This window comes from Aotus nancymaae, unplaced genomic scaffold (assembly GCF_030222135.1).
Source record: "Aotus nancymaae isolate 86718 unplaced genomic scaffold, 86718_ANA_hifiasm-v0.15.2.pri h1tg000011l, whole genome shotgun sequence".
NCBI classification, from domain to species: domain Eukaryota; kingdom Metazoa; phylum Chordata; class Mammalia; order Primates; family Aotidae; genus Aotus; species Aotus nancymaae.
Window position 1 is genome coordinate 9,727,429 of NW_026988422.1, and position 27,613 is coordinate 9,755,041.

At 39.3% G+C, this 27,613-nt stretch overlaps 1 protein-coding gene across 6 annotated transcripts in view; it reads left to right on the plus strand.

Annotated features, from left to right (window-relative positions):
- The window catches only part of HHLA2 (HHLA2 member of B7 family), a 122,677-nt gene that overhangs the window by 43,818 nt on the left and 51,246 nt on the right, over positions 1 to 27,613 (plus strand). For 5 of the 6 annotated variants that reach the window (XM_064374586.1, XM_064374584.1, XM_064374582.1 and 2 more), the window contains exons 2-6: positions 16,907 to 16,996; positions 18,541 to 18,894; positions 20,219 to 20,485; positions 22,818 to 23,135; positions 27,280 to 27,387. In XM_064374586.1, coding sequence (XP_064230656.1) covers positions 16,933 to 16,996; positions 18,541 to 18,894; positions 20,219 to 20,485; positions 22,818 to 23,135; positions 27,280 to 27,387 — 1,111 coding nt within the window. In that variant the 5' untranslated portion in view covers positions 16,907 to 16,932. Of the gene's footprint in view, positions 1 to 15,486; positions 15,500 to 16,906; positions 16,997 to 18,540; positions 18,895 to 20,218; positions 20,486 to 22,817; positions 23,136 to 27,279; positions 27,388 to 27,613 lie in introns of those variants that run through there. The other variant, XM_064374583.1, reaches the window with a different exon arrangement.

Here is a 27,613-nt window from a genome sequence, read left to right on the forward strand (position 1 = left end):
GTTGGTTCCAGGTCTTTGCTATTGTAAACAGTGCTTCAATGAACATTCGTGTGCATGTGTCCTTATAGTAGAACGATTTATAATCCTTTGGATATATGCCCAGTAATGGGATTGCTGGGTCAAATGGAATTTCTATTTCTAGGTCCTTGAGGAATCGCCACACTGTTTTCCACAATGGTTGAACTAATTTACACTCCCACCAACACTGTAAAAGTATTCCTATTTCTCCACATCCTCTCCAGCATCTGTTGTCTCCAGATTTTTTAATGATCGCCATTCTAACTGGCGTGAGATGGTATCTCAATGTAGTTTTGATTTGCATTTCTCTAATGACCAGTGATGATGAGCATTTTTTCATATGTTTGTTGGCCTCATGTATGTCTTCTTTTGTAAAGTATCTGTTCATATCCTTCGCCCATTTTTGAATAGGCTTTTTTGTTTTTTTCTTGTAAATCTTTTTTAGCTTGTTGTATATTCTGGATATCAGCCCTTTGTCAGACGGGTAGGCTGCAAAAATTTTTTCCCATTCTGTTGGTTGCCGATTCACTCTATTGACTGTTTCTTTTGCTGTGCAGAAGCTGTGGAGTTTGATTAGGTCCCATTTGTCTATTTTGGCTTTTGTTGCCAATGCTTTTGGTGTTTTGATCATAAAGTCCTTGCCTACGCCTATGTCCTGAATGGTTTTGCCTAGGTTTCCATCTAGTGTTTTTATGGTGTTAGGTCTTATGTTTAAGTCTTTAATCCATCTGGAGTCAATTTTAGTGTAAGGTGTCAGGAAGGGGTCGAGTTTCTGCTTTCTGCATATGGTTAGCCAGTTTTCCCAACACCACTTATTGAACAGGGAATCCTTTCCCCATTGCTTGTTTTTATCAGATTTGTCAAAGATCGGGTGGTTGTAGATATGTTGTGTCACCTCCGAGGCCTCTGTTTTGTTCCATTGGTCTATATCTCTGTTTTGGTGCCAGTACCATGCTGTTTTGATTACTGTAGCCTTGTAGTAGAGTTTGAAGTCCAGTAGTGTGATGCCTCCCGCTTTGTTCTTTTTGCTTAGAATTGACTTGGCTATGCGGGCTCTCTTTTGGTTCCATATGAAGTTTAAGGTGGTTTTTTCCAGTTGCATGAAGAAGGTCATTGGTAGCTTGATGGGGATAGCATTGAATCTGTAAATTACTTTGGGCAGTATGGCCATTTTCACGATATTAATTCTTCCTAACCATGAACATGGAATGTTTCTCCATCTGTTTGTGTCCTCTCTTATTTCATTGAGCAGTGGTTTGTAGTTCTCCTTGAAGAGGTCCTTTACGTTCCTTGTTAGTTGTATTCCTACGTATTTTATTCTCTTTGTAGCAATTGTGAATGGCAGTTCGTTCTTGATTTGGCTGTCTTTAAGTCTGTTATTGGTGTATAGGAATGCTTGTGATTTTTGCACATTGATTTTGTATCCTGAGACTTTGCTGAAATTGCTTATCACTTTCAGGAGATTATGGGCTGAGATGATAGGGTCTTCTAGATATACAATCATGTCGTCTGCAAATAGAGACAATTTGACTTCCTCCTTTCCTAATTGAATACCCTTTATTTCTTTTTCTTGCCTGATTGCTCTGGCTAGAACTTCCAGTACTATATTGAATAGGAGTGGTGAGAGAGGGCATCCTTGTCTAGTGCCAGATTTCAAAGGGAATGCTTCCAGTTTTTGCCCATTCAGTATGATATTGGCTGTTGGTTTGTCATAAATAGCTTTTATTATTTTGAGATACGTTCCGTCGATACCTAGTTTATTGACAGTTTTTAGCATAAAGGGCTGTTGAATTTTGTTGAAGGCCTTCTCTGCATCAATTGAGATAATCATGTGGTTTTTGTCTTTGGTTCTGTTTATGTGGTGAATTACATTTATAGACTTGCGTATATTGAACCAGCCTTGCATCCCTGGGATGAATCCTACTTGATCATGGTGGATAAGCTTTTTGATGTGCTGTTGCAATCGGCTTGCCAGTATTTTATTGAACATTTTTGCATCTATGTTCATCATGGATATTGGCCTGTAGTTTTCTTTTCTTGTTGAGTCTCTGCCAGGTTTTGGTATCAGGATGATGTTGGTCTCATAAAAAGATTTGGGAAGGATTCCCTCTTTTTGGATTATTTGGAATAGTTTCAGTAGGAATGGTACCAGTTCCTCTTTGTATGTCTGGTAGAATTCGGCTGTGAACCCATCTGGACCTGGGCTTTTTTTGGATGGTAGGCTCTTAATTGCTGCCTCGACTTCAGACTTTGTTATTGGTCTATTCAGGGTTTCGACTTCTTCCTGGTTTAGGCTTGGGAGGAGGCTACTGTCCAGGAATTTATCCATTTCTTCCAGGTTTTCTAGTTTATGTGCATAGAGTTGTTTGTAATAATCTCTGATGATGGTTTGAATTTCTGTGGAATCTGTGGTGATATCCCCTTTATCATTTTTTATTGCATCTATTTGGTTATTCTCTCTTTTCTTTTTTATTAGTCTGGATAGTGGTCTGTCTATTTTGTTGATCTTTTCAAAGAACCAGCTCCTGGATTTATCGATTTTTTTGTAGGGTTCTTCGTGTCTCTATCTCCTTCAATTCTGCTTTGATCTTAGTTATTTCTTGTCTTCTGCTAGCTTTTGAGTTTTTTTGATCTTGCTCCTCTAGCTCTTTCAATTTTGACAATAGGGTGTCAATTTTAGATCTCTCCTTTCTTCTCATGTGGGCACTTATTGCTATATATTTTCCTCTAGAGACTGCTTTAAATGTGTCCCAGAGATTCTGGTATGTGGTGTCTTCATTCTCGTTGGTTTCGAAGAACATCTTTATTTCTGCCTTCATTTCAGTGTTTATCCAGTCAACATTCAGGAGAAAGTTGTTCATTTTCCATGAGGCTGTGCAGTTCTGGGTTGGCTTCTGAATTCTGAGTTCTAACTTGATTGCACTGTGGTCTGAGAGACTGTTTGTTATGGTTTCCGTTCTTTTGCATTTGCTGAGGAGTGATTTACTTCCAATTATGTGGTCAATTTTAGAGTAGGTGTGATATGGTGCTGAGAAGAATGTATATTCTGTGGATTTGGGCTGGAGAGTTCTGTAAATGTCTATTAGGTTTGCTTGTTCCAGGTCTGAGTTCAAGTCCTGGATATCCTTGTTAATTTTCTGTCTCGTTGATCTAATATTGACAATGGTGTGTTGAAGTCTCCCACTATTATTGTGTGGGAGTCTAGGTCTCTTTGTAAGTCTTTAAGAACTTGTCTTATGTATCTGGGTGCTCCTGTATTAGGTGCATATATATTTAGGAACGTTAGCTCTTCTTGTTGCATTGATCCTTTTACCATTATGTAATGTCCTTCTTTGTCTCTTTTGATCTTTGTTGCTTTAAAGTCTATTTTATTGGAGATAAGAATTGCAACTCCTGCTTTTTTTTGCTCTCCATTTTCTTGGTAAATCTTCCTCCATCCCTTTATTTTGAGCCTTTGTGTATCCTTGCATGTGAGGTGGGTTTCCTGGATACAGCACACTGATGGGTTTTGGCTTTTTATCCAATTTGCCAGTCTGTGTCTTTTGATTGGGGCATTTAGTCCATTTACATTTAGGGTTAATATTGTTATGTGTGAATTTGATCCTGTCATTTTGATGCTAGCTGGCTGTTTTGCCCATTGGTTGATGCAGATTCTTCATTGTGTTGCTGCTCTTTATCATTTCGTGCATTTTTGGAGTGGCTGGTGCTGGTTGTTTTTTTCTATGTGTAGTGTCTCCTTCAGGAGCTCTTGTAAAGCTGGTCTGGTGGTGATGAAATCTGTGAGTACTTGCTTGTTCACAAAGGATTTTATTTTTCCTTCACTTATGAAGCTTAGTTTGGCTGGATATGAAATTCTGGGTTGAAAGTTCTTTTCTTTAAGGATGTTGAATATCAGCCCCCACTCTCTTCTGGCCTGTAGGGTTTCTGCTGAGAGATCTGCTGTTAGTCTGATGGGCTTCCCTTTGTGGGTAACCCGATCTTTCTCTCTGGCTGCCCTTAGTATTTTCTCCTTCATTTCAACCCTGGTGAATCTGAAGATTATGTGCCTTGGGGTTGCTCTTCTAGACGAATATCTTTGTGGTGTTCTCTGTATTTCCTGGACTTGAATATTGGCCTGCCTTGCTAGGTTGGGGAAGTTTTCCTGGATTATATCCTGGAGAGTATTTTCCAGCTTGGATGCATTCTCTTCGTCACATTCAGGTACACCTATCAAACGTAGATTAGGTCTTTTCACATAGTCCCATATTTCTTGTTGACTCTGTTCATTCCTTTTTACCTTGTTTTCTCTAATCTTGCCTTCTCGTTTTATTTCATTGAGTTGATCTTCGACCTCTGATATCCTTTCTTCTGCTTGGTCAATTCTGCTGTTGAAACTTGTGCATGCTTCACGAAGTTCTCATGTTGTGTTTTTCAACTCCATCAATTCACTCATATTCCTCTCTAAGTTGTCCATTCTCATTAACATTTCGTCAAGTCTTTTTTCAAGGTTCTTAGTTTCTTTGCATTGGGTTAGAACATGTTCTTTTAACTCACGGAAGTTTCTTATTATCCACTTTCTGAAAGCTGATTCTGTGATTTCATCACACTCATTCTCCATCCAGTCTTGTTCCCTTGCTGGTGAGGTGTTGTGCTCCCTTGTAGGAGGAGAGGTGTTCTGGTTTTGGGTGTTTTCATCCTTTTTGCGCTGGTTTCTTCCCATCTTTGTGGATTTATCCACCTATCGACTTTGTAGTTGCTGTCTTTCTGATTTTGGTAATTTTAAGTCTGCAGTAGCTGAACTCATAAACTCCCTTTTCTTCCTGCCAGGTGTTCTGTCCCAGGGAGTTACGGCTTTATGATTTTCCGCTGTCTTGCTGTTGCTTTCCCTGCCCACAAGGTGGCAGCCTAGTCACAGTCAGCCTGCAGAGGCTTTGACAGCTTCCGTGTGAACTTCCCTGCAGTCCTGTTTATATGGGTGTAGTTAGAACTGCTTCCGCTATGCTGGCCCGCCCCTGTAGTGATGTAATCTCTGTAGTGGTGGGTTGTCTTGGTTACAGCAAATTGCCCTGGGAACTGCAGGGTGTTTCCCAGTGGGGGACGCCCCTCCTCCACAGAGCTGGACCGTCCCGGGTTCAGCTGTGTTTCCGGTGGCGCCCTCTTTGCCCAGGAATCTCTTGGCTTGACTCCCTGCCTCAGCTCCCCTTGCTGGCCCAGAGGGGACCCAGTCTTGTTCACTCTGCATAAGGAGCCACTGCTTCCTGCCCCACGGCATAGGCCGAGCGGCCGCACCGCTCAAACCAGCGGCGCTGGCAACCCGTGGGGCTCCTCCTCCTGTGAATCCCCTGGTCTGTGGGCAGTAAAAATCTGTCTGGAAATGCGGCGTCCACTCACCCTCTGCACCTTCTCTCGGAGCTGCAATCCCGAGTTCCTCCTACGTGGCCATCTTGGATCAATCCAGTGAGAGTTTCTATCTCTCAAAGAAGGTGGTAGCTGATCTTTGGACAGTAAAGGATTGGAAGCCAGCACAAGGAGATTCATTCCATAGCGACTCATGCTGGGCCTGGACCTCACTGCCTGAGCAGATGGGGGCATGGGTAAAGATACCCAGTTAAATAAATCTTCCCATCCTATAAATTGCTCAGCATTGGTTATACATGCTCCCTCTCTCGCCTAAATTTGCCAGTCTTTACTAAACTCAGAAAACTTCGCTGGAGAATTTCTAATTATAGAAACAAATAGAACTAAACAAAGGTTGACCTACCTGGTATATCTTGGCAGCTTAATTTATATGAATGGACCAACATACCCATGTGTTCAAATACATCAAACTCAAGTTCTGTGCATTTGAAAGTCTATATGCCAAATAAAAGCTTTTATATTGTTCCTTCTTTAGTCTTAAAGTTGGTGTTGAATTTATAAAGTGAAAGCATTGAAATACACAGTTCTGTCATAAGATATCAAATTCATTCTTCCTATAAATATTCAAGTCCCAGTTATACACTCTGAAATTGTACATTATTTTATTGCCTTATAGACTTATTTTTAAAGACCTCTTGAAGGATTTATTCTTTTTTTTCTTTGAAAGAAATAAGGAAACAGGGGTTCTGAAGGGTAAAATAGTCAAACTCTTTTCTTTTTTCTTTTTTTCTTTTTTTTTTTTGAGATGAAGTCTCACTCTGTTGCCCAGGCTGGGACTGCAGTGGCGCGATCTTGGCTCAATGCAACCTCTGCCTGCCAGGTTCAAGCAATTTTCATGCCGAGTAGCTGGGATTACAGGCTCCCGCCACCACGCCCTGCTAATTTTTGTATTTTTAGTAGAGATGGGGTTTCACCATATTGGTCAGGCTGGTATCAAACTCCTGACCTCAGGTGATCTGCCCACCTTGGCCTCCCAAAGTGCTGGGATTACAGGGGTGAGCCACTGTGCCAAGCCTCAAACTCTTTTCTTATATAAAAGAAAATTCCCATATTTGCAAGATAATGCTTCAGTTAAGAGTCAGTATTTTCCTTTTAATGTTGACACTAAAAATAAATAGGAATTTTTAAGGTAATGTGGTTTTTGTGTCAGAAAACTCCTATAAAAACCATAAGGCACATTAAACTTACTACAAACTTGAACTGGCTCATAACTAATGTTTGTTTTAGTTTCAAGATTAAAAGTGTTTTGCTACCATTACTAAGCAAATGTGTGTCTCTTACATTTTATATGACTCTGTTAAAATATAACACATCTTCTTTCAACATTTTGTTGTGAAAGGAGACATTTGGTTTTCACTGATTTATTTACTTAAACCAAAAAAACAGCTGAGTTCATGTGTCAGTGACTCTTCATCTCTTAGTTTTTGTCATTAATTTTCTTCATTTTTCATCGCTTTGGAATGTTGGGAGACATTTGAAAATCCAACTCATGGTAGTTTAAATGTATTACTTAGAGGGTCCAGCACAGGCAGGAGCAGAGACTCGACAGTGTGGTCACAAACCAAGCTTCTTTCCATCCGTCTGCTCCATCATCCTTGTTACTGTGACTTCTTCATGCTGGTACTTGTTTCCTTACAACTGTAAGATGGCAGCTACAGCTCCGGGCATCAAATCGATGCTCTGAACATAGAGGGAAGGGGTTTGCCATCATGTTCTGTTCTTGCATCCAATTTAGAGGCTTTCATTTCCATCCTGAGCCAGACATGCTCATCTCATTTACCTTTCTGGACACTTTGTCAGTTCTTTTCAATAAAGGCGTCTCTACTAAAAATACAAAAATTAGCTGGGCATGGTGGCACACACCTGTAGTCCCAACTACTTGGGAGGCTGAGGCAGGAGAATTGCTTGAACCCAGGAGGCAGAGGTTGCAGTGAGCCAAGATCACGCCATTGCACTCCAGCCTGGGTAACAAGAGCAAAAGTCAATCTCAAAAAAAAAAAAAAGAAAGAAAAAGAAAAACAGAGGCAATCACATCCTGCAACACAACTTGAGGAGTTGTTAGCGAGGAAGGAGGGACGGTACTGATGTCTGTCACAGTGTCCTTCCACATGTTATCCATCTCCTACTAAAGTCTCCTTTTAATGGTATTCTATTACATTTACCTCGTTGATGCTTATCAGCTGGCTCCTTTTTGTTTTTGTTTTTTTTTTTGAGATGGAGTTTCGCTCTTGTTGCTCAGGCTGGAGTGCAGTAGTGCAATCTCAGCTCACTGCAACCTCCACCTCCCAGGTTCAAGTGATTCTCTTGCCTCAGCCTCTGAGTAACTGGGATTACAGACACTCACCACAATGCCCAGCTTATTTTTTGTATTTTTAGTAGAGACAGGATTTTTGTCATGCTGGCTAGGCTGGTCTTGAACTCTTGACCTCAGATGATCCACCCACCTCAGCCTCCTAAAGTGCTGGGATTACAGGCGTGAGCCACTGCACCTGGCCTGGCTCCTTTTTCTCAACCACTGTAATCCCATTGATGTGATCTTTCTAAAACACAATCCGACTTCATCATTAGCTTTCTAGTGTGGCTTAAAATAAGGGTCATGATCTACCCCTTGGACATCTTTCCAGCATTTTCTCTTCCATGTGGCCAGCTGGGTATTAATATTATCATATAGGATTTATGTTCTCTTGCTGCTGCACCTTTGTTCTATTGTCTGTCCAAAGTAACCTTCTACTCTTCCTTATAGACCAGTGTCTCTGTCTCTCAAACCTGATGCTTTGAGAGGTCTTCTTCAACACCCTGCCCCTGCCAAGCTCAAGCGTCTTTCCTGCGTCCTTCCACAGCCCCTGGTGGGAGCCTTCTTTCTGTCTGCATCTCTGTATTGTGATTTATTTGTTTACGGAATTCACCTATCTTTTGGTACCAGATGGAGCTTTCTGAGATTAGGGACTGACTCATCCCTGTACATACACACATACACACACACACACACACACACACTTTTTTTTTTTTTTTTTTTAATAATAGACTAATTTATTTCTCAGAATTTAGCTTGCTGGTAGATATTCAAATCATATATTTTTAACGACAAGAAGGATGTTAAAACTTTCTGGATGACAGTGTGCGATGACAGTGTGTCATACAAAGAATGACCTAGCCCTGTTTCCTAGGAGGTCCAGAAAAGTTGGAGGGTATTTCTTTTCTCTTGTTTCTCAGAACTTGAACCTTTTCTGGCTCTAACTTAGGTATGGATTGTGAGTAGAAGAGAAGGCTGCTGAAGCAATGAAGCTTTACATAAACCAAAGTTATTTGGAAGAATTGACTCTGAGCACAGAATACTTACGGGTACAAAGCCAACATGATAACCACTGTACTTAGGAAGTGACTTACTGAAGTGCATACATAGAACTAGGCCAGGAGTTTGTGTGTGTGTGTGTGCCCAGCTAGTCCGGTTAGCATCCGCTTTAAATTCTGAGGACTGATAGCCACTAATTCAGGTGTACATAGGCACAAGTACTTGATAGAAAACAGTCTATTATAAAGCATCACTTAAAAAAAGCTCTAAGCAGTCTATGCAGGTAGGAGTAAGTCTTACACAGATTGGGTTTGCCTGTTCTTCATACCAAATCCTTGACTCTGATACTCAGTTACAGGTCACCCGCCCAAGCACCTTGATATGTAGATACAAGTAGGCGTTCTTTACTTCTGGATTTGAAAAGATGACAAAGGGATTGAGTGGGAATGATTAATTTCATACTGGGGAATGATGATTGCTGGTTATATCACTTACCACACAATAGATGTATTTAAATGTAACAGCTGTAACCAGCATAGGATGGAATTCTGATGTCAGACTTAGGTGATAAACGTAAATTGACATTGGAAAAGAAGTTTCCAGCCTCCTACTTGAGTGTAGTCCAGATTTTTTGACCCCTGATACTGCTGATCCTCCTCTGTTACAGAAGCTTGGTCTCACATTATCTGTTTTGAGAGTTCACCATATCATTGCAGCGCTTTCATTTCGTTCAGTGGAACTCCTTACATCTGACATAATCAGATATGTCCAGTTAAAAACTAGTTGGCCAGATGTGGTGGCTCACACCTGTAATCCCAGCACTTTGGGAGGCCGAGGTGGGTGGATCATGAGGTCAGGAGTTCGAGACCAGCCTGACCAACATGGTGAAACCCAGTCTCTACTAAAAATACAAAAATTAGCTGGGCGTGGTGGTATGCACCTGTAATCCCAGCTACTCAGGAGGCTGAGGCAGGAGAATTGTCTGAACCCGGGAGGCGGAGGTTGCAGTCAGCCGAGATCACGCCACAGCACGCCAGCCTGGACAAGAGAGCGAGACTCCATCTCCACCCCACCCCCCCAAAAAAAACTAGTTAGTCTAGCTAAGAAAAAGTTATTTGAATTATACATTTTGAATTTTTCAAATCTCAACTTAAAAGTCTACTCATTTTCTAGTCTTTGGGAAAAGCAGAGTCAAAGCCTTGTCCTGAGTATGGTGCCACTGTTTGATTTTTTTTTTTTTCTGTGTCGATAGAACAAGCGGAATCAATAATGCATTATTCAGTATTTCCAGTTTTTGTCTCTTAAAAATAGCCGGAGACCTTTGCATTCAAACAGGCGCAGAAGAGTCCAGCTCCTCCTAGACTCTTGGAATTTGCTTGAATCTTTTGCCATTGTTTCCCCCACATCTAATCCAATAGCTGATTTTTTTTTTTCATCTTTTTTGTGACTTGCTTTTATTTAGCCTTTCCAAAGCATTCATCTTACTCAATTAGCCACTTAAGAGAGACCAGGTTTGGTCTTGTCCTCCCATTTAATCAATTAACATTTTGTTAAATTATTTGATGATAATCCACTGAACTGCTGGGGGTAGAAGTGTTCAGAAAGTGCACACTAGTTTTCTAGAAGCACTTGGTGGGCCATGGGCATCTAGCAATATGTTTTACAGAGAAAAGGGTGATTATTTTCAAGACGTCCTTGGCCTTACATGTGCACATGTCCAACACTAACGTTATTTAATGGAGTTTTGTTCAATTGCTCACTACCTTGATGTATTTGACAAAATGCCTACTGTCTGCCGTGTTAACCCTGATGATTTCTTTCGTCAGTTTTCTCAGCTTTGCAGCATTCTTGCTAAAACAACAAAAACCCACTCTGTCTAGCTATATTCTTTCTGATATAGAGAGCTATTAAGGAGGATTATATTATATACCCGTTTGGCAAGAAGAAACATTTCGTGATTGAAGGCTGAGCTGGACAATGGTCCCTGGAAGCATGAGTAGTTTCCTGGACCCTCTTGTGTAATGTGTAATGATCCTGTACAAGTGCTTCATCTTGGGCTCTGCTTTCAGGGAACCAACCCCTCCTGAGATGAGGATTTATGGGGCAAGTAAAGAAGGCCTGTTCTCATTAACTGTAAGAAACCTGTAAGGAAGAGTGAGAAGCAGGAGGATGCAGAGAAAGAAATTACGAAAGAATGTGGCTTCAGGTGAAGGCTCAGCCTGAACCCAGGGGAACTCTGAACTACACTGTGTTTCTTGCCTTGAAGCCACCACTGGGGCAGGGAGTCGCAAAGCAATGTAACCAGAGAACTGCATCTTCCATCGTCCCAGTGCAAACCTCTAAAGAAAGTTGAAGTTATGTGAGCAGGTAGCGGCAGCTAAGCAATGCATGCATGAAAACTCTATTAATAAAAGCAGTAAAAGGGAATCTATGTAGATGATTAACTGCAAATTCACAGAATATCAGATAGCAAATGTGTGGTATTTTTCAAATAACTACTTTTACTGGACCTAACTTATGAGCTTCCCTAAATTTTCTGGGTTTCTCTTGTCTCTTGGGTCCTCAACTGGTTAGACAAAAAGAGACCAGGCCCAATTTCCAAATGTCACCAGCTGACCCGTCTTCTCTGGGAGGCCATGTTCAACATGTCCTCCATTATGCCTACAACCATGGGAAGTGCAACAGCTGCAGAGTCCAGATATGACCCAAGGAAACTCACACAGACTGCGGATTCACCTTTCCTATGTTTCCAGACTCAAACACAAAGCGTCATACAGTTAAAATGGCATTCAGTGAGACATGGCATTTGGCTTTTGTAGTGGTTGTCCCAAGGGGCCACATGCACAACCAGGAAGAACATAGGAGTTAATGCCTGTGGGGGGAACTTTAACCAGTAGGAGGCAACTTATAGATAAATTCCTTTCGTTCTTTTCCTCTGATGGATTGTTTTGAGCTGCCGTGGTTCTCTAGAGCATGTCTAGAGATTGTCCCTTGTGACTGAGCAAGTGGCTCTGTTTTCCTTTCTGAAGCTGTGGCTGGCAAATCTGCTTTCCATTCTTCCTTGCATCTGCTTTCCATTCTTCCTTGTATCTGCTTTCCATTCTTGTATCTGCTTTCCATTCTTCCTTGTATCTGCTTTCCATTCTTCCTTGTATCTGCTTTCCATTCTTGTATCTGCTTTCCATTCTTCCTTGTTTCACTTCCCCTTTCCCTTCACTCTTCCTTCCCTGCAATTGCACCTCTTTACCTCCCCCAACATGTGTTAGCACATAATCTTAGCCTGATTTCCAAAGCAAACAAAAACAAAAACATACCAAAACAGAACTGAAGGCAAAGACAGTACCCCTAGAGATAGAAGTTTCAGTACATGTGTAAATCCCCTAAATGGTGGAATTTCACTGTAGAACATCAGGAGAGAGATTCTGAGTAAATAGAGGGTAACCCTGATATTGTTCTTTTGTTCTTTTTCTATCTAAACAGTCAATCCTATTAAAATCTAAGTGGATGCTGAGGAGCAGCTCCAGGATGCTACAAAGAGTTTTCCTTTGTTAAGAGTCTTTTACAAACTAGCTCAGTGCCATGAGCACTGTGGCGAAGCACAGAAAGTAAAACAATGCAGAGGAGAATGTAGCACCCTAGAAACTGCGTTTCCTCAAAGGAATACAGAACATTTGTGAATTGGCATGCTGATGATAGTGATGCAAAACATTCATCTCTTTCAAAAAAGAGAATCGACTTGTTCTGTGGCTCTGGCCAGATTGAGACCAGCAGTTATGAGGCCAGGACTAGTCTTTTTAACACAATATTGACAGATCACATTATATATTTTTACTGTGTACAACATGATGTTGTAAAACACATATACGTTATGAAATGGTTTTGAGTGTTACTAAGGTGCAGGCTAGAGAATCTGTCCCAACTGCAAGTGATGTTCCCATCGTCATTGTCACAATTAGTACTGATGGCTGTGGTCAATTTAGTCTGTAGCTATCAAGATGGCTATGGGGTAGTTGTTCTGTTTTTGCTATTTTATGCTTGTAGAAATGGTCTCAATTTTCTCTTCTGTCTGATTAGTCTTAGCATATGGGTTTCTTTTTTGCCATATTCTATTGCAGAGGCTGCCTCTCTCTGCCTTTCTCCCTCACATCTGGAATCCAGCCAAAATGTACTAGAACAAGATGCTTCTCACATTTCAGCCCTTTTGTAAGGGTGCTGATTGCTACTTGGGTAACTTCAGTATAATCTAAGGTGGAAGCTTTCTGCTGCTTTTGAGGAAAAAAAATAAATGTCTAAAAATAAAACCTAGGCATAAAAATAGGGCCAAATACTCATTAACTGCCTCACTTAGCTGAATGCTGAAATTATTTCAACAGCACTAAATCAAGCTTTTGTGTGGAAGAGGTTGGGTATTTTTTTTTAATTTGTAGTATTGTATCATAGATGATAAATGGGTTACTGTAATTTGTCATTTTATTCAAAACTTGAATTAAATAGTCCTCAAAGCCTCAATTGTCAGCTCATGCTCATGCTGACCCTTGAATTAGAGCACTTGTGCTCACAAGTCTCCTGGAATGTATTTTGTGGGCTGCTGTGGGAAAGGGTGGGGTGACAGACAGGACCAGGAGCTGGAGTATTCAAGGCTTGGGATGCTAGGGTTAAGAATTTGGATCCTCCTGTAATCCCAGCACTTTGGGAGGCCAAGGTGGGTGGATCACGAGGTCAAGAGATCGAGACCATCCTGGTCAACATGGTGAAACCCCGTCTCTACTAAAAATACAGAAAATTAGCTGGGCATGGTGGCGCATGCCTGTAATCCCAGCTACTCAGGAGGCTGAGGCAGAAGAATTGCCTGAACCCAGGAGGCGGAGGTTGCAGTGAGCTGAGTCGCACCATTGCACTCCTGCCTGGGTAACAAGAGCGAAACTCTGTCTCCAAATAAAATAAAATAAAAGAATTTGGATCTTATTCTAAGTGTGGTGGGAAGCCACTGGAGGGGTTTAATTATGAGAATATTATAGAATGATTTCTATTTTCAAAATATGACTCCTGACTGCTGTATTGATAGTAGATTGGAAGGTTACAACAGTAGGAAAATGATAACTAGCCAAATGCCTATTTGTAGATATCCAAGTAAGTGATAGTGGCTTTGGAGCAGGATGGTAATAGTAGAGTTGAAGAGAAGTGGACAAATAATGGAGTTTATCTAATTCATTAACAACAACAACAACAAAGATTAATAGATTAGATATGGGACACGAGAGAATGGAGGAGTCAAGATTGATTTCTAAGTTTCTGGCCCAAACAACTGGAAGAATTTGGTGCTAGTTATTGAGATGAAGACTGGAGGAAGAACAGGATACTTTTTGCTGTTTTGTTGTGTTTAGGGTGGGTCATAGAGCAATGGAAAAGGGAATGAGCTGGAAATAAGGGCTCATGTTAACTTTGGGCATCTAAATGAACAGTTTAGAAGAACAGTTGAATGTATGAACTTGACCCAGTAGATAAGTTTGAGAATCCTTGATGTCAAGATTACATTCAGTCATGAGACAAACTCGCCTAAGGAGAGAGCAGAGAGAAAGTAAAAAACCTGAGAACATTCCATATTTCCACATAAATAGGGCAAGCAGAAGAGAACCCATAAAGGACTAAGAAGGAACAGCAGTGAGGAAGGAAAAACTAGGAGAGTCTGATGTTGCAGAAACCAAGAGAAGACTCTTAACAAAGGAAGATAACAGTCAATTACATTAAATGCTGCTGTGAAGTTGAGTTAGAGGAGGAAAAACAATGTCACTGTTTTTGGTGTTCTTGGTGACACTGACAAGGGCAGCTTATGACATGTCATGCAGAAAAGAGCCGAGAGTTGATAGGAGATTGTAAAGTGGGAAATGAAGACAGCTATTTAGACAATTATTTCAAAAAATTAATGGAGCTGAGAAATAGGTAATCAAGAGTAAGGGGAGAATTTTTTTTTCTCATGTTCCTAAGATGAGTGCTTGGAGCATTTATGCTTATAGAATTGATTCAGGAGAGAGAGAAATCCTGATGATGCAGTAGAAAGGGAATATGATTGCAGGGACAAATTTCTCGAATGCAGAAAGGTGTGAGATGTAGAGCACAGTGAAGAGTTTGGCCTTGGATAAGAGCAGAAGGAGAGGCAAAAAGAGTGCACCTACTTGTTAATAGGTTGGTTGAGCTAGCAATAGGAGGATGAGGGAGTAGCCATAATCAATCACAACAATTAATGAAGTAAGATCATCAGCTGGAAGGGAGATGGGAAAAAGGAATGTCAGTTTCACGAGAGGGTACAAGTATTGGAGTGAACCTAGGCAGTGGGAAGATGAACCTCTAGTAGGACAATGGACATGGAATGCTTCAGTTACACTAAACAAGGTGAATGTGAGTTAATGTTTGCTTGGAAAGAGACTGTAATTAAATTTTAAGTTTTTTTTTTTTAATGACAGAGGCAAAAAGTATTATTACATGTTTACATATTTTCATAGAAGAAAAATGAGTTTAACAATTACTTGTAATCTTACTATTTGGAGACAATCACTGTGATATCCTTTTATATATTATACATTCAAATACTTCCATAGGAAGAAATATAAAGGTCTTAATTTTGATAACGAATACTATTTTAGAGCACTGTTGACTTTACCAAGTATCTTAATTATTGCTCTAAGAGAAATAAAAACAATTAGAGTAATAATTTTGTCATATTGCAAACATATTTCTATTTTTTGTTGCTTTTTTCATTTTTGCAGAGATATATCTGTAATAGGAAATGTACAGGTATGTTAAAAGGCCTTCTTCCTAAGCTTGTGTTTTCAATAACTTTCTTATAGTCTTTAAAATGTAAAAATGAAACTCTAAATTATTAATCTACCAGGCTTTATTTTGATAAGATGTGATTAAGAAATCTAATTTTACTTTTTTAAAAAAATTGTTATTTTAGATTCGGGAGATACATGTGCAGGCTTGTTACAGATCGTCAATTGCATGATTAATTTCACTTTTTAGGATAGTTTTAAGTCATTCTTAAATCACATATCCCATAACAAATATAGAATATATTCTTGTAATAGTCGAGCTCCCAAATAATTTTTTTTTTTTTTTTGAGACAGAGTCTCACTGTCTTACCCAGGCTGGAGTGCAGTGGTGCAATCTCAGCTCACTGCAACCTCTGCCTCCCTGGTTCGAGCAATTCTCCTGTCTCAGCCTACTGAGTAACTGGGACTGTAGGCACACACCACCACACCTGGCTAATTTTTGTATTTTTAGTAAAGACGGGGTTTCGCCATGTTGGCCAGACTGGTCTTGAACTCCTGACCTCAAGCCATCCGCTTGCCTTGGTCTGCTAAAGTGGTGCACTTACAGGTGTGAGCAACCACATCTAGCCACAAATTGTATCTTTAAAACTTCCTTTTAGAGATTTTAAAACCAAGTATATGCTATTCTTTAAACAACCTATTTGTTACACTGTAAATATTATCTTTAATCCTATCATCTGGGAAAATCAGTTATATTTTACTTACTTGAAACAGTATTGCGTGTACATGTTTTGCCATCTATATTTTCTTGCTTTTTTGAGTTTTTTTAAAATACTCTGTTAACCATGAATTTAATTGCTTGCACTAGTATTGGATATGTAAAAATATGTTTTCAGATTTTAGTTGTTCTTTATGTATGATTATAAATAACATCATAGTAAACACCACTGGCACTTAATATTGAATTGAAATTGGTTTTAGTATTTTCTGTCATAAAAGCAATATGTCCATGTAGAAAGCTTTAAACATAACAAACTATTATCCAGAGAACCACTGTTGCGTATATACCAAATCTTTATTCATTCAAGAGCCATGTTTCGGCACCTCTTACATAGGAGGCACTGCTTCAGATATGAAACCTACTCTTCAGATTTAACATCCTCATATATTTAGTCATATGTCTTGTCAGTATCCTATGAGCAGAAATGTGTATGCTTTTAAAAAATGAACCATGCTATTTAGAAATTGTATTGTAATCTAATTTTTCTCCTATAACCTATTAAGAAACTCCTTCCATGCCATTGAACCATCCTTTACAATATCATATTTAATGGCTACAAAAGAATTATTCATGTGAATGTACTACTCTTTTCCAATTCCCTTTTGCATTTTAAATCCATAACGTGTGCACTTTACTTCTCTTTGATAGCATGACTAATATGTCCTGCACAAGACATGAAGGCACAGAGTGTACTGTCTTTCTTCCTCATTCTCACATCATCTCTGAGTGGATTTCAAGGTAATTTCCTCTGTAATACAAGTGTTAGCTATTTGCATCATCAGATAGAAACATGAGCACACAATGCAAGGTGGCTATTTCCTCCACAGCCATAGCATCGTGAACTATCCTAAATGATCAGTTAATCAGAAGCAAGGAACAGGTGGGAGGTCTGCATGAAGACTAAAAATTATATATATTTTTTCTGTCCACTCTGATTAAGACTCTTTCTAATCTATTATTTGCTACCAGAAATAAATTCACTAGAAAGGCAAGTTTGATTGATTTTTTTTTTTTTTAAGTGTAAGCTTGGTGCTTACCACTTGACAGAAGGCATTATCAGCTTTGCTAGGTCCTATGACAGGCATTCTTAATATCCAGTGAAACACTAGAGGGGTTTAGCAGAGCAGTTATGGAGCTCCAGCCTCACTCTTTTCCTTTCCCATATTTCCGTGTCTTTCTCTCATCATAATGCCACATCCCTCTAGCTCTCTGCAGAGAAACTAAGTCTCTCTGAGGAGGAGAGGTGGGACGTGGTAGGGTAGAAAGAATCCCAGAGGGGAAGGCAGAGGATAAAGTCTGTGACAGAGGCATTTGAGCACCCAGTTCTTCCATCTTGGGTGGCCTGGGCATGATCCAAAGGAGTTACTCCATTGTCTAAAAAATAAGGCCCTTTCCAGTCCTAATATCTTAGAATCCATAAAGAGGGCACAAGATTTACTTAAAATATTTTGTAAATCAAAGAAGTTAGATTACTGCCTTCAATGATGGGAAGTATCTGGGTATATTTTCTTTGCAGAAATCCCTTATTTTGTTGATTTCATTTGCTTTTTGAAATCAACTTGTGAAGTTGACAGTGAAAACAAAACAAAATAAGTAAATCAAGAGAACTGGGGATTGGGCTTCCACATTTCTCTCCAGATATTCCTTACCTATATTTTGACCGATTCAGGACATCCTGAGAGCAGTCTGAAAGTCAAAGCAAATGAGTGACTCCATTTCCCTTTTGGACTCCTGCTCATGTCCTCCCCTGTTTAGATCTAGTGTACAGATATTCCTATCAGATTCCTGAACCCAGCATTGTTTTCTACAGGCTCCAAAAATTTTCTTACCCAACCAAGCTGAGTTTATTTCATTCTTTTAGGGCCTGCTGGCTGTAGCTAGCTAGATAAACTAGTTTATTATTGCTATATTAGGAGTTAAATGTGAATGTGTTCTGGGAATGAAATCAAAAGGAGTCTTTTAACATAAATGATTTCCAGGCCAGGACTGGAAGAGAGATGAGACTATTGATCAAGTGGGCAGCAAACCAGTGTTTCTATGCCTTGGGCTGTTACCAGTTCTCCCAGTTACATTGAATAAAACAGATATTCAATTAAAATTAAAACTTAAACACAGAGCTTCATGGCTTGTTTCTAATAACCAGACAACAAGTGTTTTTGATGATGTGGTCCATTAATAATCAGGCTGCTAACCTAGGAAGGTTCTTCTAGGTAGTTCTGGTATAATCCTGAACAAGCACACATCACTAATTCTCTTCATAACTTCTCTGCTCTTGACTGTAGACACATTCCTTTTGGCTTTCTTCAGTAATACTTACACGAATGAACAGACTGTCATTGGAAGACTTGATGAAGATGTAATCCTCCCTTCCTCATTTGAGAGTGGATCTGAAGTGATAATACACTGGAAATATCAAGATAGTTACAACGTTCACAGTTACTTCAAAGGCAGTGACTATTTGGAAAACCAAGATCCCAGATATGCAAACAGGACATCCCTTTTTTATAATGAGATTCAAAATGGGAATGCATCCCTATTTTTCAGAAGATTAAGCCTTCTGGATAAAGGAATTTATACCTGCTATGTAGGAACAAAAATTCAAAGCATTACAAACAAGGTGGTGCTAAAGGTGGGAGGTAAGTGTACATGTAAAGTTTCAGGAAACATAGTAATGACATCATTTCACGTTATTAGTAAGCATCTTTTTCCTACCTTAATATGCCATGAGCTTCCTTCCAAGTCAATACACAGAAATCTACTTGTTTCTAATGCACAGCATCTTGTAGTATACTAATGTTATAAATGATACAACTGTTCCCCTGTTGGTGAGTATTCAGGCATTTCCAGTGTTTTACATTACATGGTTGTGATGAACATCCTCGTAGTTCTACTTAATCCTGGGAAATAACCTGAAAGCAAAGTACCAGAAGATTTAAATACATTACCGACACTAGCAGCCTAAGAGTGTCCACGCTCCCCTTAGTCTTACCAGTACCAAGTATCTGCCTATATGATGACTGAAAAAATATTGAATTGTTGATTTAAATTGCATTTGTCTGTGTTATAAATAAGGTTAATTTTTAAATTATATGCTTTCCTTCTCTGTATTAACTATATATAACACTATACCTACATAACTATAAGCCATTAATATAGCTAATATATATAGTTATATACAGTTAATATCACTCAAACACAGCTTCATGTTGGTTATATTATATAGTCAATATAACTATATAATATATTAACTGTATTAATATATTGTTTCTAATTCCCATTGTTATATTGAACCAAACAGGTATTTGATTAATTTTGAAGAAATTCACAGAGCTTCATGGTTTCTAATTACTGAGAGTTCCTGAATGATGTGCTCTGTTAATGATCAGGCTGCTGATTACTAATGTATATGTAATATAGTTAGTATGTAGTATAATATATAGTATAATTTTACATATAGATATAGATATATACACACACATATGCAGTATTTTCTATTTTTTTCCCAGCACTTGTTTCTTTTTCTTCTGTCCCTTTCAGCTGCTTCAGACCTTGATTCAGAAATCACAAAATTATGTGTAAACAAAGAGTCAAATAGGCGCTCTGAGTGAGTATTTGTGGAGTGTAGAATGCCGCATGAACTCTACTTTATAGACTTAGACACCCTCATTTTGGTTGCTCAATGAGGCCATTAGATTTCTTTTCCAGCTATGTTTCTAGAGAATTGAGATTGCTAGTTGCCACATACCCATGCCTGCTCTTTTTTATTTTTTCTAGATAAATATACTGTATCTTTAGGTTCTACAGAGTTTTGGGCTTTTTTTTTTTCCTTTCAGTAACTGCCAAGTTTTGCTCATAAAACTTAGCTTTTCGTTTCATGGGTATTAGAAAGTATTCTGCACAGATGGCCATAAAGAAGCTAATGATGGCAGTTCTTCATGTGCCCTTCTTTCTCCTGTGTAGTTTTTCTCACACCCGTGATGAAGTATGAAAAGAAGAACACAAATAGCTTCTTAATATGCAGCGTGTTAAGTGTTTATCCTCGTCCAATTATCACGTGGAAAATGGACAACACACCTGTCCCTGAAAACAATATGGAAGAAACAGGGTCTTTGGGCCCTTTTTCTATTAACAGCATACTGAATGTTACAGGATCAAATTCATCTTATGAATGTACAGTCGAAAATTCACTGCTGAACCAAACATGGACAGGACGCTGGACAATGAAAGGTAGGCTCCACAGGACTTTCTGTGGACAAGGGCTATATCGAGGTTGGGGGGAAATGGGGACTGATTTACAAGGAAACAAAGGAAGATGAAAGAAAAGAGAGCAAATCCATCTGCAGCAGTTAGAAGACCAAGACCAGAGCCTTAGGGCTGGTTCTTACTGGCTGTATTACATTAAGCCATCGCTCTTTTGAACATTAGTACCTCATTGATAAAATAGAAGTAATTCTTACCTTGCTAGGTATTTGTGAGTTGAATGAAAACATTTATGAAATGTAAAGAAGAAAATCTATCCTTGAATATTAGTACTTTTCTCAATGGCCCATCCTTCAAACAGGATTTTCTACCAGCATTGCTCTTTAAAAGCTCAAAGGAGAAAGAATACTTGTGTCTCAGCAGATCACAACCTCCAATCTTTCAATTAAACAAAATATTAATTACTATTATTGCTTCTTTTTAGTTTCTTTACATAGTATTAGCCCGTCAACCTCTATCCAACACCTCTGACACAACATGGTTGGTTTTTAGCACTCTTTCCTCTCATTTATTTGAACAGATCCAAACTCTGATCAATCTCTATATCCAAACCCTACTGTTTAATAAAAATTCATTTGCTATCTCCATATACAATTCCAAGAAAATTTGTTTTACATTTTATTTGTAGCAAAGCAAAAATTTTCTGTCAATCTCCCTTATAAAGGGAAAATGGAGGTTAGCTATTTTTTTCAGCCTTCCTTTTCCTAGCATCTCATATTCTCAAAATGCTCACCAAAAACTTACTGAAATTGTTGGTGATTCACCACATTTACTGAGTCAGTGTTAAAGGCATGAGTACCCAATGTTCATTTTCCATCAGGCAGGCAGCAATGGAAACATGGGAAAGAGTTGCAAATGTTAATATTATAGATATTTTCCTTAGAAAATCCTAATTTCTCATGTTCATTTCGAATTGAGTGTCTTGAAGCATGAACAGTTCTTTAGGCTCAGCACTGTTTGGTCCCATTGAAAAGCCATTATGTGCCAAGTTTTGTTGCTCACAGACTGTGAACTTAAGAACGTGGTCTCTACTGATTTTGGGATCCACAGCATCTAGTACAAATATAAAAATTAAACTAGGAACATAGCTTACAAAGGGAGTGATTAATTCTATTCTCTGTGGTCGGGCATGAATGGGGTTGTTACAGAATATGTGCTTAAGAAAGTTGCATAAGGGCAGAATTTTAGAAGAGTAGCAGGACATTCCAGGAGAACAAGAATATTCCAGGTAAAAAGCATAGAAAAGTAAAATTGCCTGGATTTGTGGAATCAACGGATCAAGAGATGAACCTGGAGAGGGAGGAAAAAAACAGATGAAAGACCTTCTACACCTTGCTAAGAAGCCTGTTGAGTCTTGGAGGTAGGGTGGATCCAAAGAGAGATCTGTAGCATCAGAGAGGCCCTGGATTTCCTTTTCAGGAGGCTTGCTTTGGCATCAGTCTCCTGCAGGTAGACTGGAAGGCAGGCGAGTCTAGAGCCAGGGAGAATAATCCAGGATACTCCATAGAGGTCAGCCTACAGCACTACACAACAGGAAGGACAAGGTGGAGCTGGGTCTGCAGGGGGCAAGCCGAGAAAATCCAGCAGAGTCCCTCTTCTAAAAGAGCTCAGTCCAGTGGGGTTGCCTGCACACAGCTGGAAATATTCTTACAAGCAGAAAAGGAGATTTTGTCTAGACAAAGAGATTAAGAAGTAGTGAGGCCATAATAAAAGTTAGAGATCACTAGAGCAGGTAGGGTAACAAAAGGAAGTGTTCTGGGGAACATCAAAATTTGAGGGACCAACAGAAGGAGAACACTGAGTTTAACAGGCTAGTAATTGGTAGTAACATGCCTCGGGGCCTCATTCACATTTGTATGAATGCAGGTTGTGTTGGGCATCTTCTTCCAACAGAGCTTGTTTTCATTGCAATTAAAGACTTGCTTTGGATGGAAATGTGGCTGTAGCTTCATCATCAGCAGACACAGCGTCTCTGGTAATTTTTATATTTTTCAGTCCAAGCTTATTTCTGAGTGCTTACTGTCAGGTTCTGAGTTAAAACAAGTGCATCGCCCCTCTAGCTGGCCCTGGCTTAGCCCTTCTTGAAGGTCTAAACTAACCTTGGTGGGAAACGTTAAAATAGGGATAGTAAAATTTGCTTTTTAAGAAACCACAGCACAAATATCTAATTACTTTCCAAAAAGTTACTTCCAAAGACATCAGTATTAGCACCTTTGTTCCCTGCTTTCTAAGTGTAACTTAGAAAATTCTTTTGAAATGTTTATCTTCATTGATGTTTTCTTTTCTATTCTGTTGTTAGATGGCCTTCATAAAATGCAAAGTGAACACGTTTCACTCCCATGTCAACTTGTAAATGATTATTTTTCACCAAACCAAGACTTCAAAGTTACTTGGTCCAGAGTGGGAAGTGGGACTTTCTCTGTCCTGGCTTGCTATCTGAGCTCCTCAAAGAATACAACTATCAATGAACCCCGATTCTCATGGAACAAAGACCTGATAAACCAGGGTGACTTCTCTATGAATTTAATGCATCTTCATCTTTCAGACAGTGGGGAATATTTATGCAATATTTCTTCAGATGAATATACTTTACTCACCATCCACACAGTGCACGTAGGTAAGTTGTAAGTAGGTTTGGATAATGGGTTTTGGCTGTAGCATTGGAGGTTTGTGAATATCAAACAGAAAATTAGGTTGACTTTTCAAGAATACTTTACATTGATACCCTCTCAAAATATAATTTACAGGGATATTTCTGGTCAGGATGTTGATTACCCTCCCTCCTTCAACTACACAAAAGTCCTGTTTTGAAAAAAAACTACTCCCACAGATTTCCTTTTCCAGATTTTGGGGCTTCAGAAATGAGGAGGAAACATACATTTTGATGACTATGGGCTGATCATCTTCCATTTCTGCTCACTGTTGTGCCTGATACGTACCTTAGGCCTGGGGTTTGGGGAGTCAAGGCTAGAGACACATTAGGAAATTACAATTGGGGTCTTGAAGAATGCTGGAAAAACATGGCAGTGTCTGTGGACTGGGAAACGGTCACCACACAATATTTGAAGCACCAATATATATATATTCCTGGTTCAGTTCATTTTTACCTCTGTTGATAGTTCACTGCCAAAAATATTTCTAGACAACTAACCATTGAGTCATGCAATATATACTCATGAAGCTGACCTTCTAGGTGAGCTGGATAATCCCACCCTTAAACTATCAACTTCACATCATGGCAGACCATGGCAACTCTTTCCGTCCTTCAATAAAGATATTTGAACCAGTAGAACTCACGTTTTAGAAATATTTCTATTATTTCAATTAGGAGAAATAACATTTGAAGTTTTGATGATTCTATGCAGTGAGATTTGGTGATAAGAGCACAGAGGTGTCCTTTAGGTTATGTGATCTTCAAATACATAGAAGCTTCTGGACATTGAGTAATAACACGCCCTTTGTAGAGCTGCCACTTTGAGAGTAGAGAATGAAAAACTGGGGCTGCATTTGAAGCTATTTTTCTCCAAAAATAAAAGTGTCAGTTTTATGTAAAATACAGTTAAGCCTGCAATCTATTTTTAAAAATGTTGCCTCATGTTGGATTCATTTTGGAGTGTAAAAAAAAAAAAAAAGTCAAGAAGAAACGTCCTGAAGACCACATATGGCCCATCTTCCCACCCAGAGATCTAATTTTCAGTTCATAAAAAGTGAAACATCAGGACCATTCCATCTCTAACAAAAGAGTATTTTTAGAACCTCTCATTCTCAAGTAAACGTTGGCCAGGTGGGGCTGGGGAGGGTGTGCTCACCCTTCCCCGCCACCTCAGCAGGGCAGGGAACAGGGCAAAACAGTCTTGGTACTTAAATATCATCCTTTCAAGGAACTTGGTTTCCTATTCTGAATTGTGACTTTTCCATTTGCTGCCTTTCCCAGGAGGTGCTACAACAAGATAGAGGAACTTATGATTCCTTGAATCTAGATCTACTCAATTAAGATTGCACTAAGCTGAATGTAATTAAATAATTATTGCTAAGTTTTGATGCTGAATCAGCATGTGACCTTAGGCAAATATCTTTACAGATGGGGGAACCTGAGGGTCATGAGTGCAGTGAGAAGTAGCTATACCTCATAGGATTTCCTTTAGGAGGAAGAAATATGCATATGAAAACACTTTAGAAAGTTAATCTAACATTTCTACTTAATCTCTCATTTATATAGGTACAGTAGTCCCTCCTTTCCATGGGGGATATGTTCCAAGAGCCCCAGCGGATGCCTGAAACTATGGACAGTACCAAACCCTATATATGCATTTCCACATGGTACCAGGATTAATCTGTTCCTCCATGTTTATGCTTCGGTGCCTCATTCACACGTCTATGAATGCAGGTTCTACTGGGCATCTTTTAGCAGAGCTTGTTTTCATTGCAATTAAATACTTGCTTTGGATGGAAATGTGGCTGTAGCTTCATCATCAGCAGACAGCCTCTCCAGTAATTTTTATATTTTTCAGTCCAAGCTTATTTCTAAATCTGTGTAGCCATCCTCTACTTGCAGTAAATGGCCTGTTTCAAGGGATCTCTTGCTGAAGTCTTCATGTAAGCCCAAGGCTTTCCAGTGCAACATACTGTCAACCAGAACACATTGCTGTTCATGTCTTCCATCCTCAAATTTAATGCCATTTCCATCTTAAGAAGCACATACAACACACTGTGGCCATAACTGTTGTAGTTTGAGATGTGAAAGCAAAACTAATGAATTTTCTTTTTTCTTTCTTCACAATTTTACAGATAGGAGATTCATTTTCACCATAGATCTAGCAACCCCAATATATGATTTTTCTTAAGTCAATAGCTTTAATTGTTTCAGTTAAAGGAAGCTCTTTATGGCTTCTTTTTGGTATATCTAAATTGCCATCATCACTTCTCTTGTGCTTTGGGACCATTCTTAAAGAAAATAAGGGTTACTTGAACACAAGTATTGTTATGCTGTGACAGTCAATCTGATAACTGAGATGGCTACTAAGTGACTTATGGCAGTAGTGTGTACAACATAGATATGCTGGACAAAAGGTGCAGTCACGTCCCAGGTGGGATGGAGTGGCACAACATGACATTTCATCATGTTACACAGAATGGCACACAATTTAAAACTTACGAGTTGTTTATTCCTGGAATTTTCCATTTGGTTGTGTTTGGACTACAGTTGACCATGGGTAACTGAAAGCTCAGAAAGTGAGACCATGTTGGTAAAGGGGACTCGTGTATAGAATTTCTGAATGATACAAATATGTGAAGAGATTAATATTTTATTAGTTGTAAAACACTATAATATGTTCATAGAGAATGACATTTGTTATATAAACAGAGCTATTCATTTTAAAGGATAGCCACAAACATTTTCCCCCCGAATTGGCCTTTGTGCTGAAATGCTTGCTGCCCATATTTTAGTAGAACATAGACCACAAGGTTAGCAGGTTCTGACTTTGGTAACCCACGGTCTCTGGAGTCCCCACTTCCATTAATTGTTGAATAATACTAATTTCAACAATTCTAGTCCTGACTAAGATGCTAGAGAAAGTTTAGGCTCCTCCAGTTATTTCTGGGGAGCTCCAAACACTATCAGCAGGTCCTCCTTTGCTGTAGTTTGTTACCCAAAGTCAACCACCGTCTGAAATTTTTAAAAGGAAAAATCCAGAAATAAGAAGTTTTAGATTGTGTGCCATTCTGAGTAGCATGATGAAATCGCATGTCATCTGGCTCCATCCTGCCTTGGATGTGAATCCTCCCTTTGTCCAGCACATCACACTGTGGATGCTACCCGCCTATTAGTCACTTAGCCCTCCGGGGAATCAGATCTCCTGTCATGAAATAGCACTGCTTGTGTTCAAGTAACCCTTATTTTTCTTGGCCTCAAAGCACAAGAATAGTGATGCTGGTGATTCGGATACACCAAAGAGAAGCCGCGAAGCGCTTCCTTTAAATGAAAGCTTTCGGTGTGGTGGGGGGATGGGGGAAGCATATGTTGAGGTTGCTAAGATCTACAGTAAGAACGAATCTTTTATCTATAAAACTGTGAAGATGGAAAAAGAAATTAGTGCATAGTATGCATAGGGTTTGGTTCTAAGGTTTCAGGCATCCACTTGGGGGTCTGGGAATGCATCCCCCATGGATAAACGGGGACTACTGTGCCTATTATCTCTATGGTCACCTGTCACCTCTAACTCAAGCCCATGGCTTCTACCCAGCTCCTTTTATCACCTCTGAATTTACCACTGTTCCCTTAGGACCCTGTCTTCTCTAAGCTAGTGGTGGACTGCGCTCTTACTTCATCCTCACTGAGGCTAGTTTATGGACATAATTACTCCTTTATAAAAATGTGTTACAGTACAAAGCAATAGAAACTGAAAATCCATAATAGACTTATTGCCTCTCCAGTTTTCAGACTTTCCTCCCAGCTCCCCCAAGCCCCACCAATCTCCAATAATATTATGGTATCTGGAGGTTTCCCACAATAGATACACTGAGACTGGGAGATATTTATGCTTATGACAAACTCTCCTGTCCCGTCTGGGCTCTTGGCTTTATCCTAAAGGACCTTTTTATTGTGCAAAATGTTTTCATATGAATTCAGCCTCCTACCTGTAATGCAGAAACAACTAGTTTTAAAAATAGTAAACATATTCCACCCTCACCCACCCACACATTTCTTATTTGGTAATTTTTCTTTCAGTTCACTGACTTTGTTTCTCTGTTTTATTTAGAATCAAGCCAAAAAACAGCTTCCCGTGACAAAGGTCTACAGATTTTGGCAGTTCTTGTAGTTCTGATTTCGGCAGCTCTTTGGATTTATCTGGTAAAACGTCACAGAGGTAATATCTCAGGAAGAATTTGAGCTCTGCCCCAGGTGTTCCACATCATGTGTCCTAAAGATAACATGGAAATACATGCCTGAACAGCTACTGGCATGTAAATTGATCTGAATTTTCTGGAGGATCATTCACAAAAGTCATCCAAAATCTTTTAAAATGCTCCTACATTTCCACCTAACCATTCTACTTCTAGGAATTTATCTTGCGTTACCTGAGCAGAGGTACA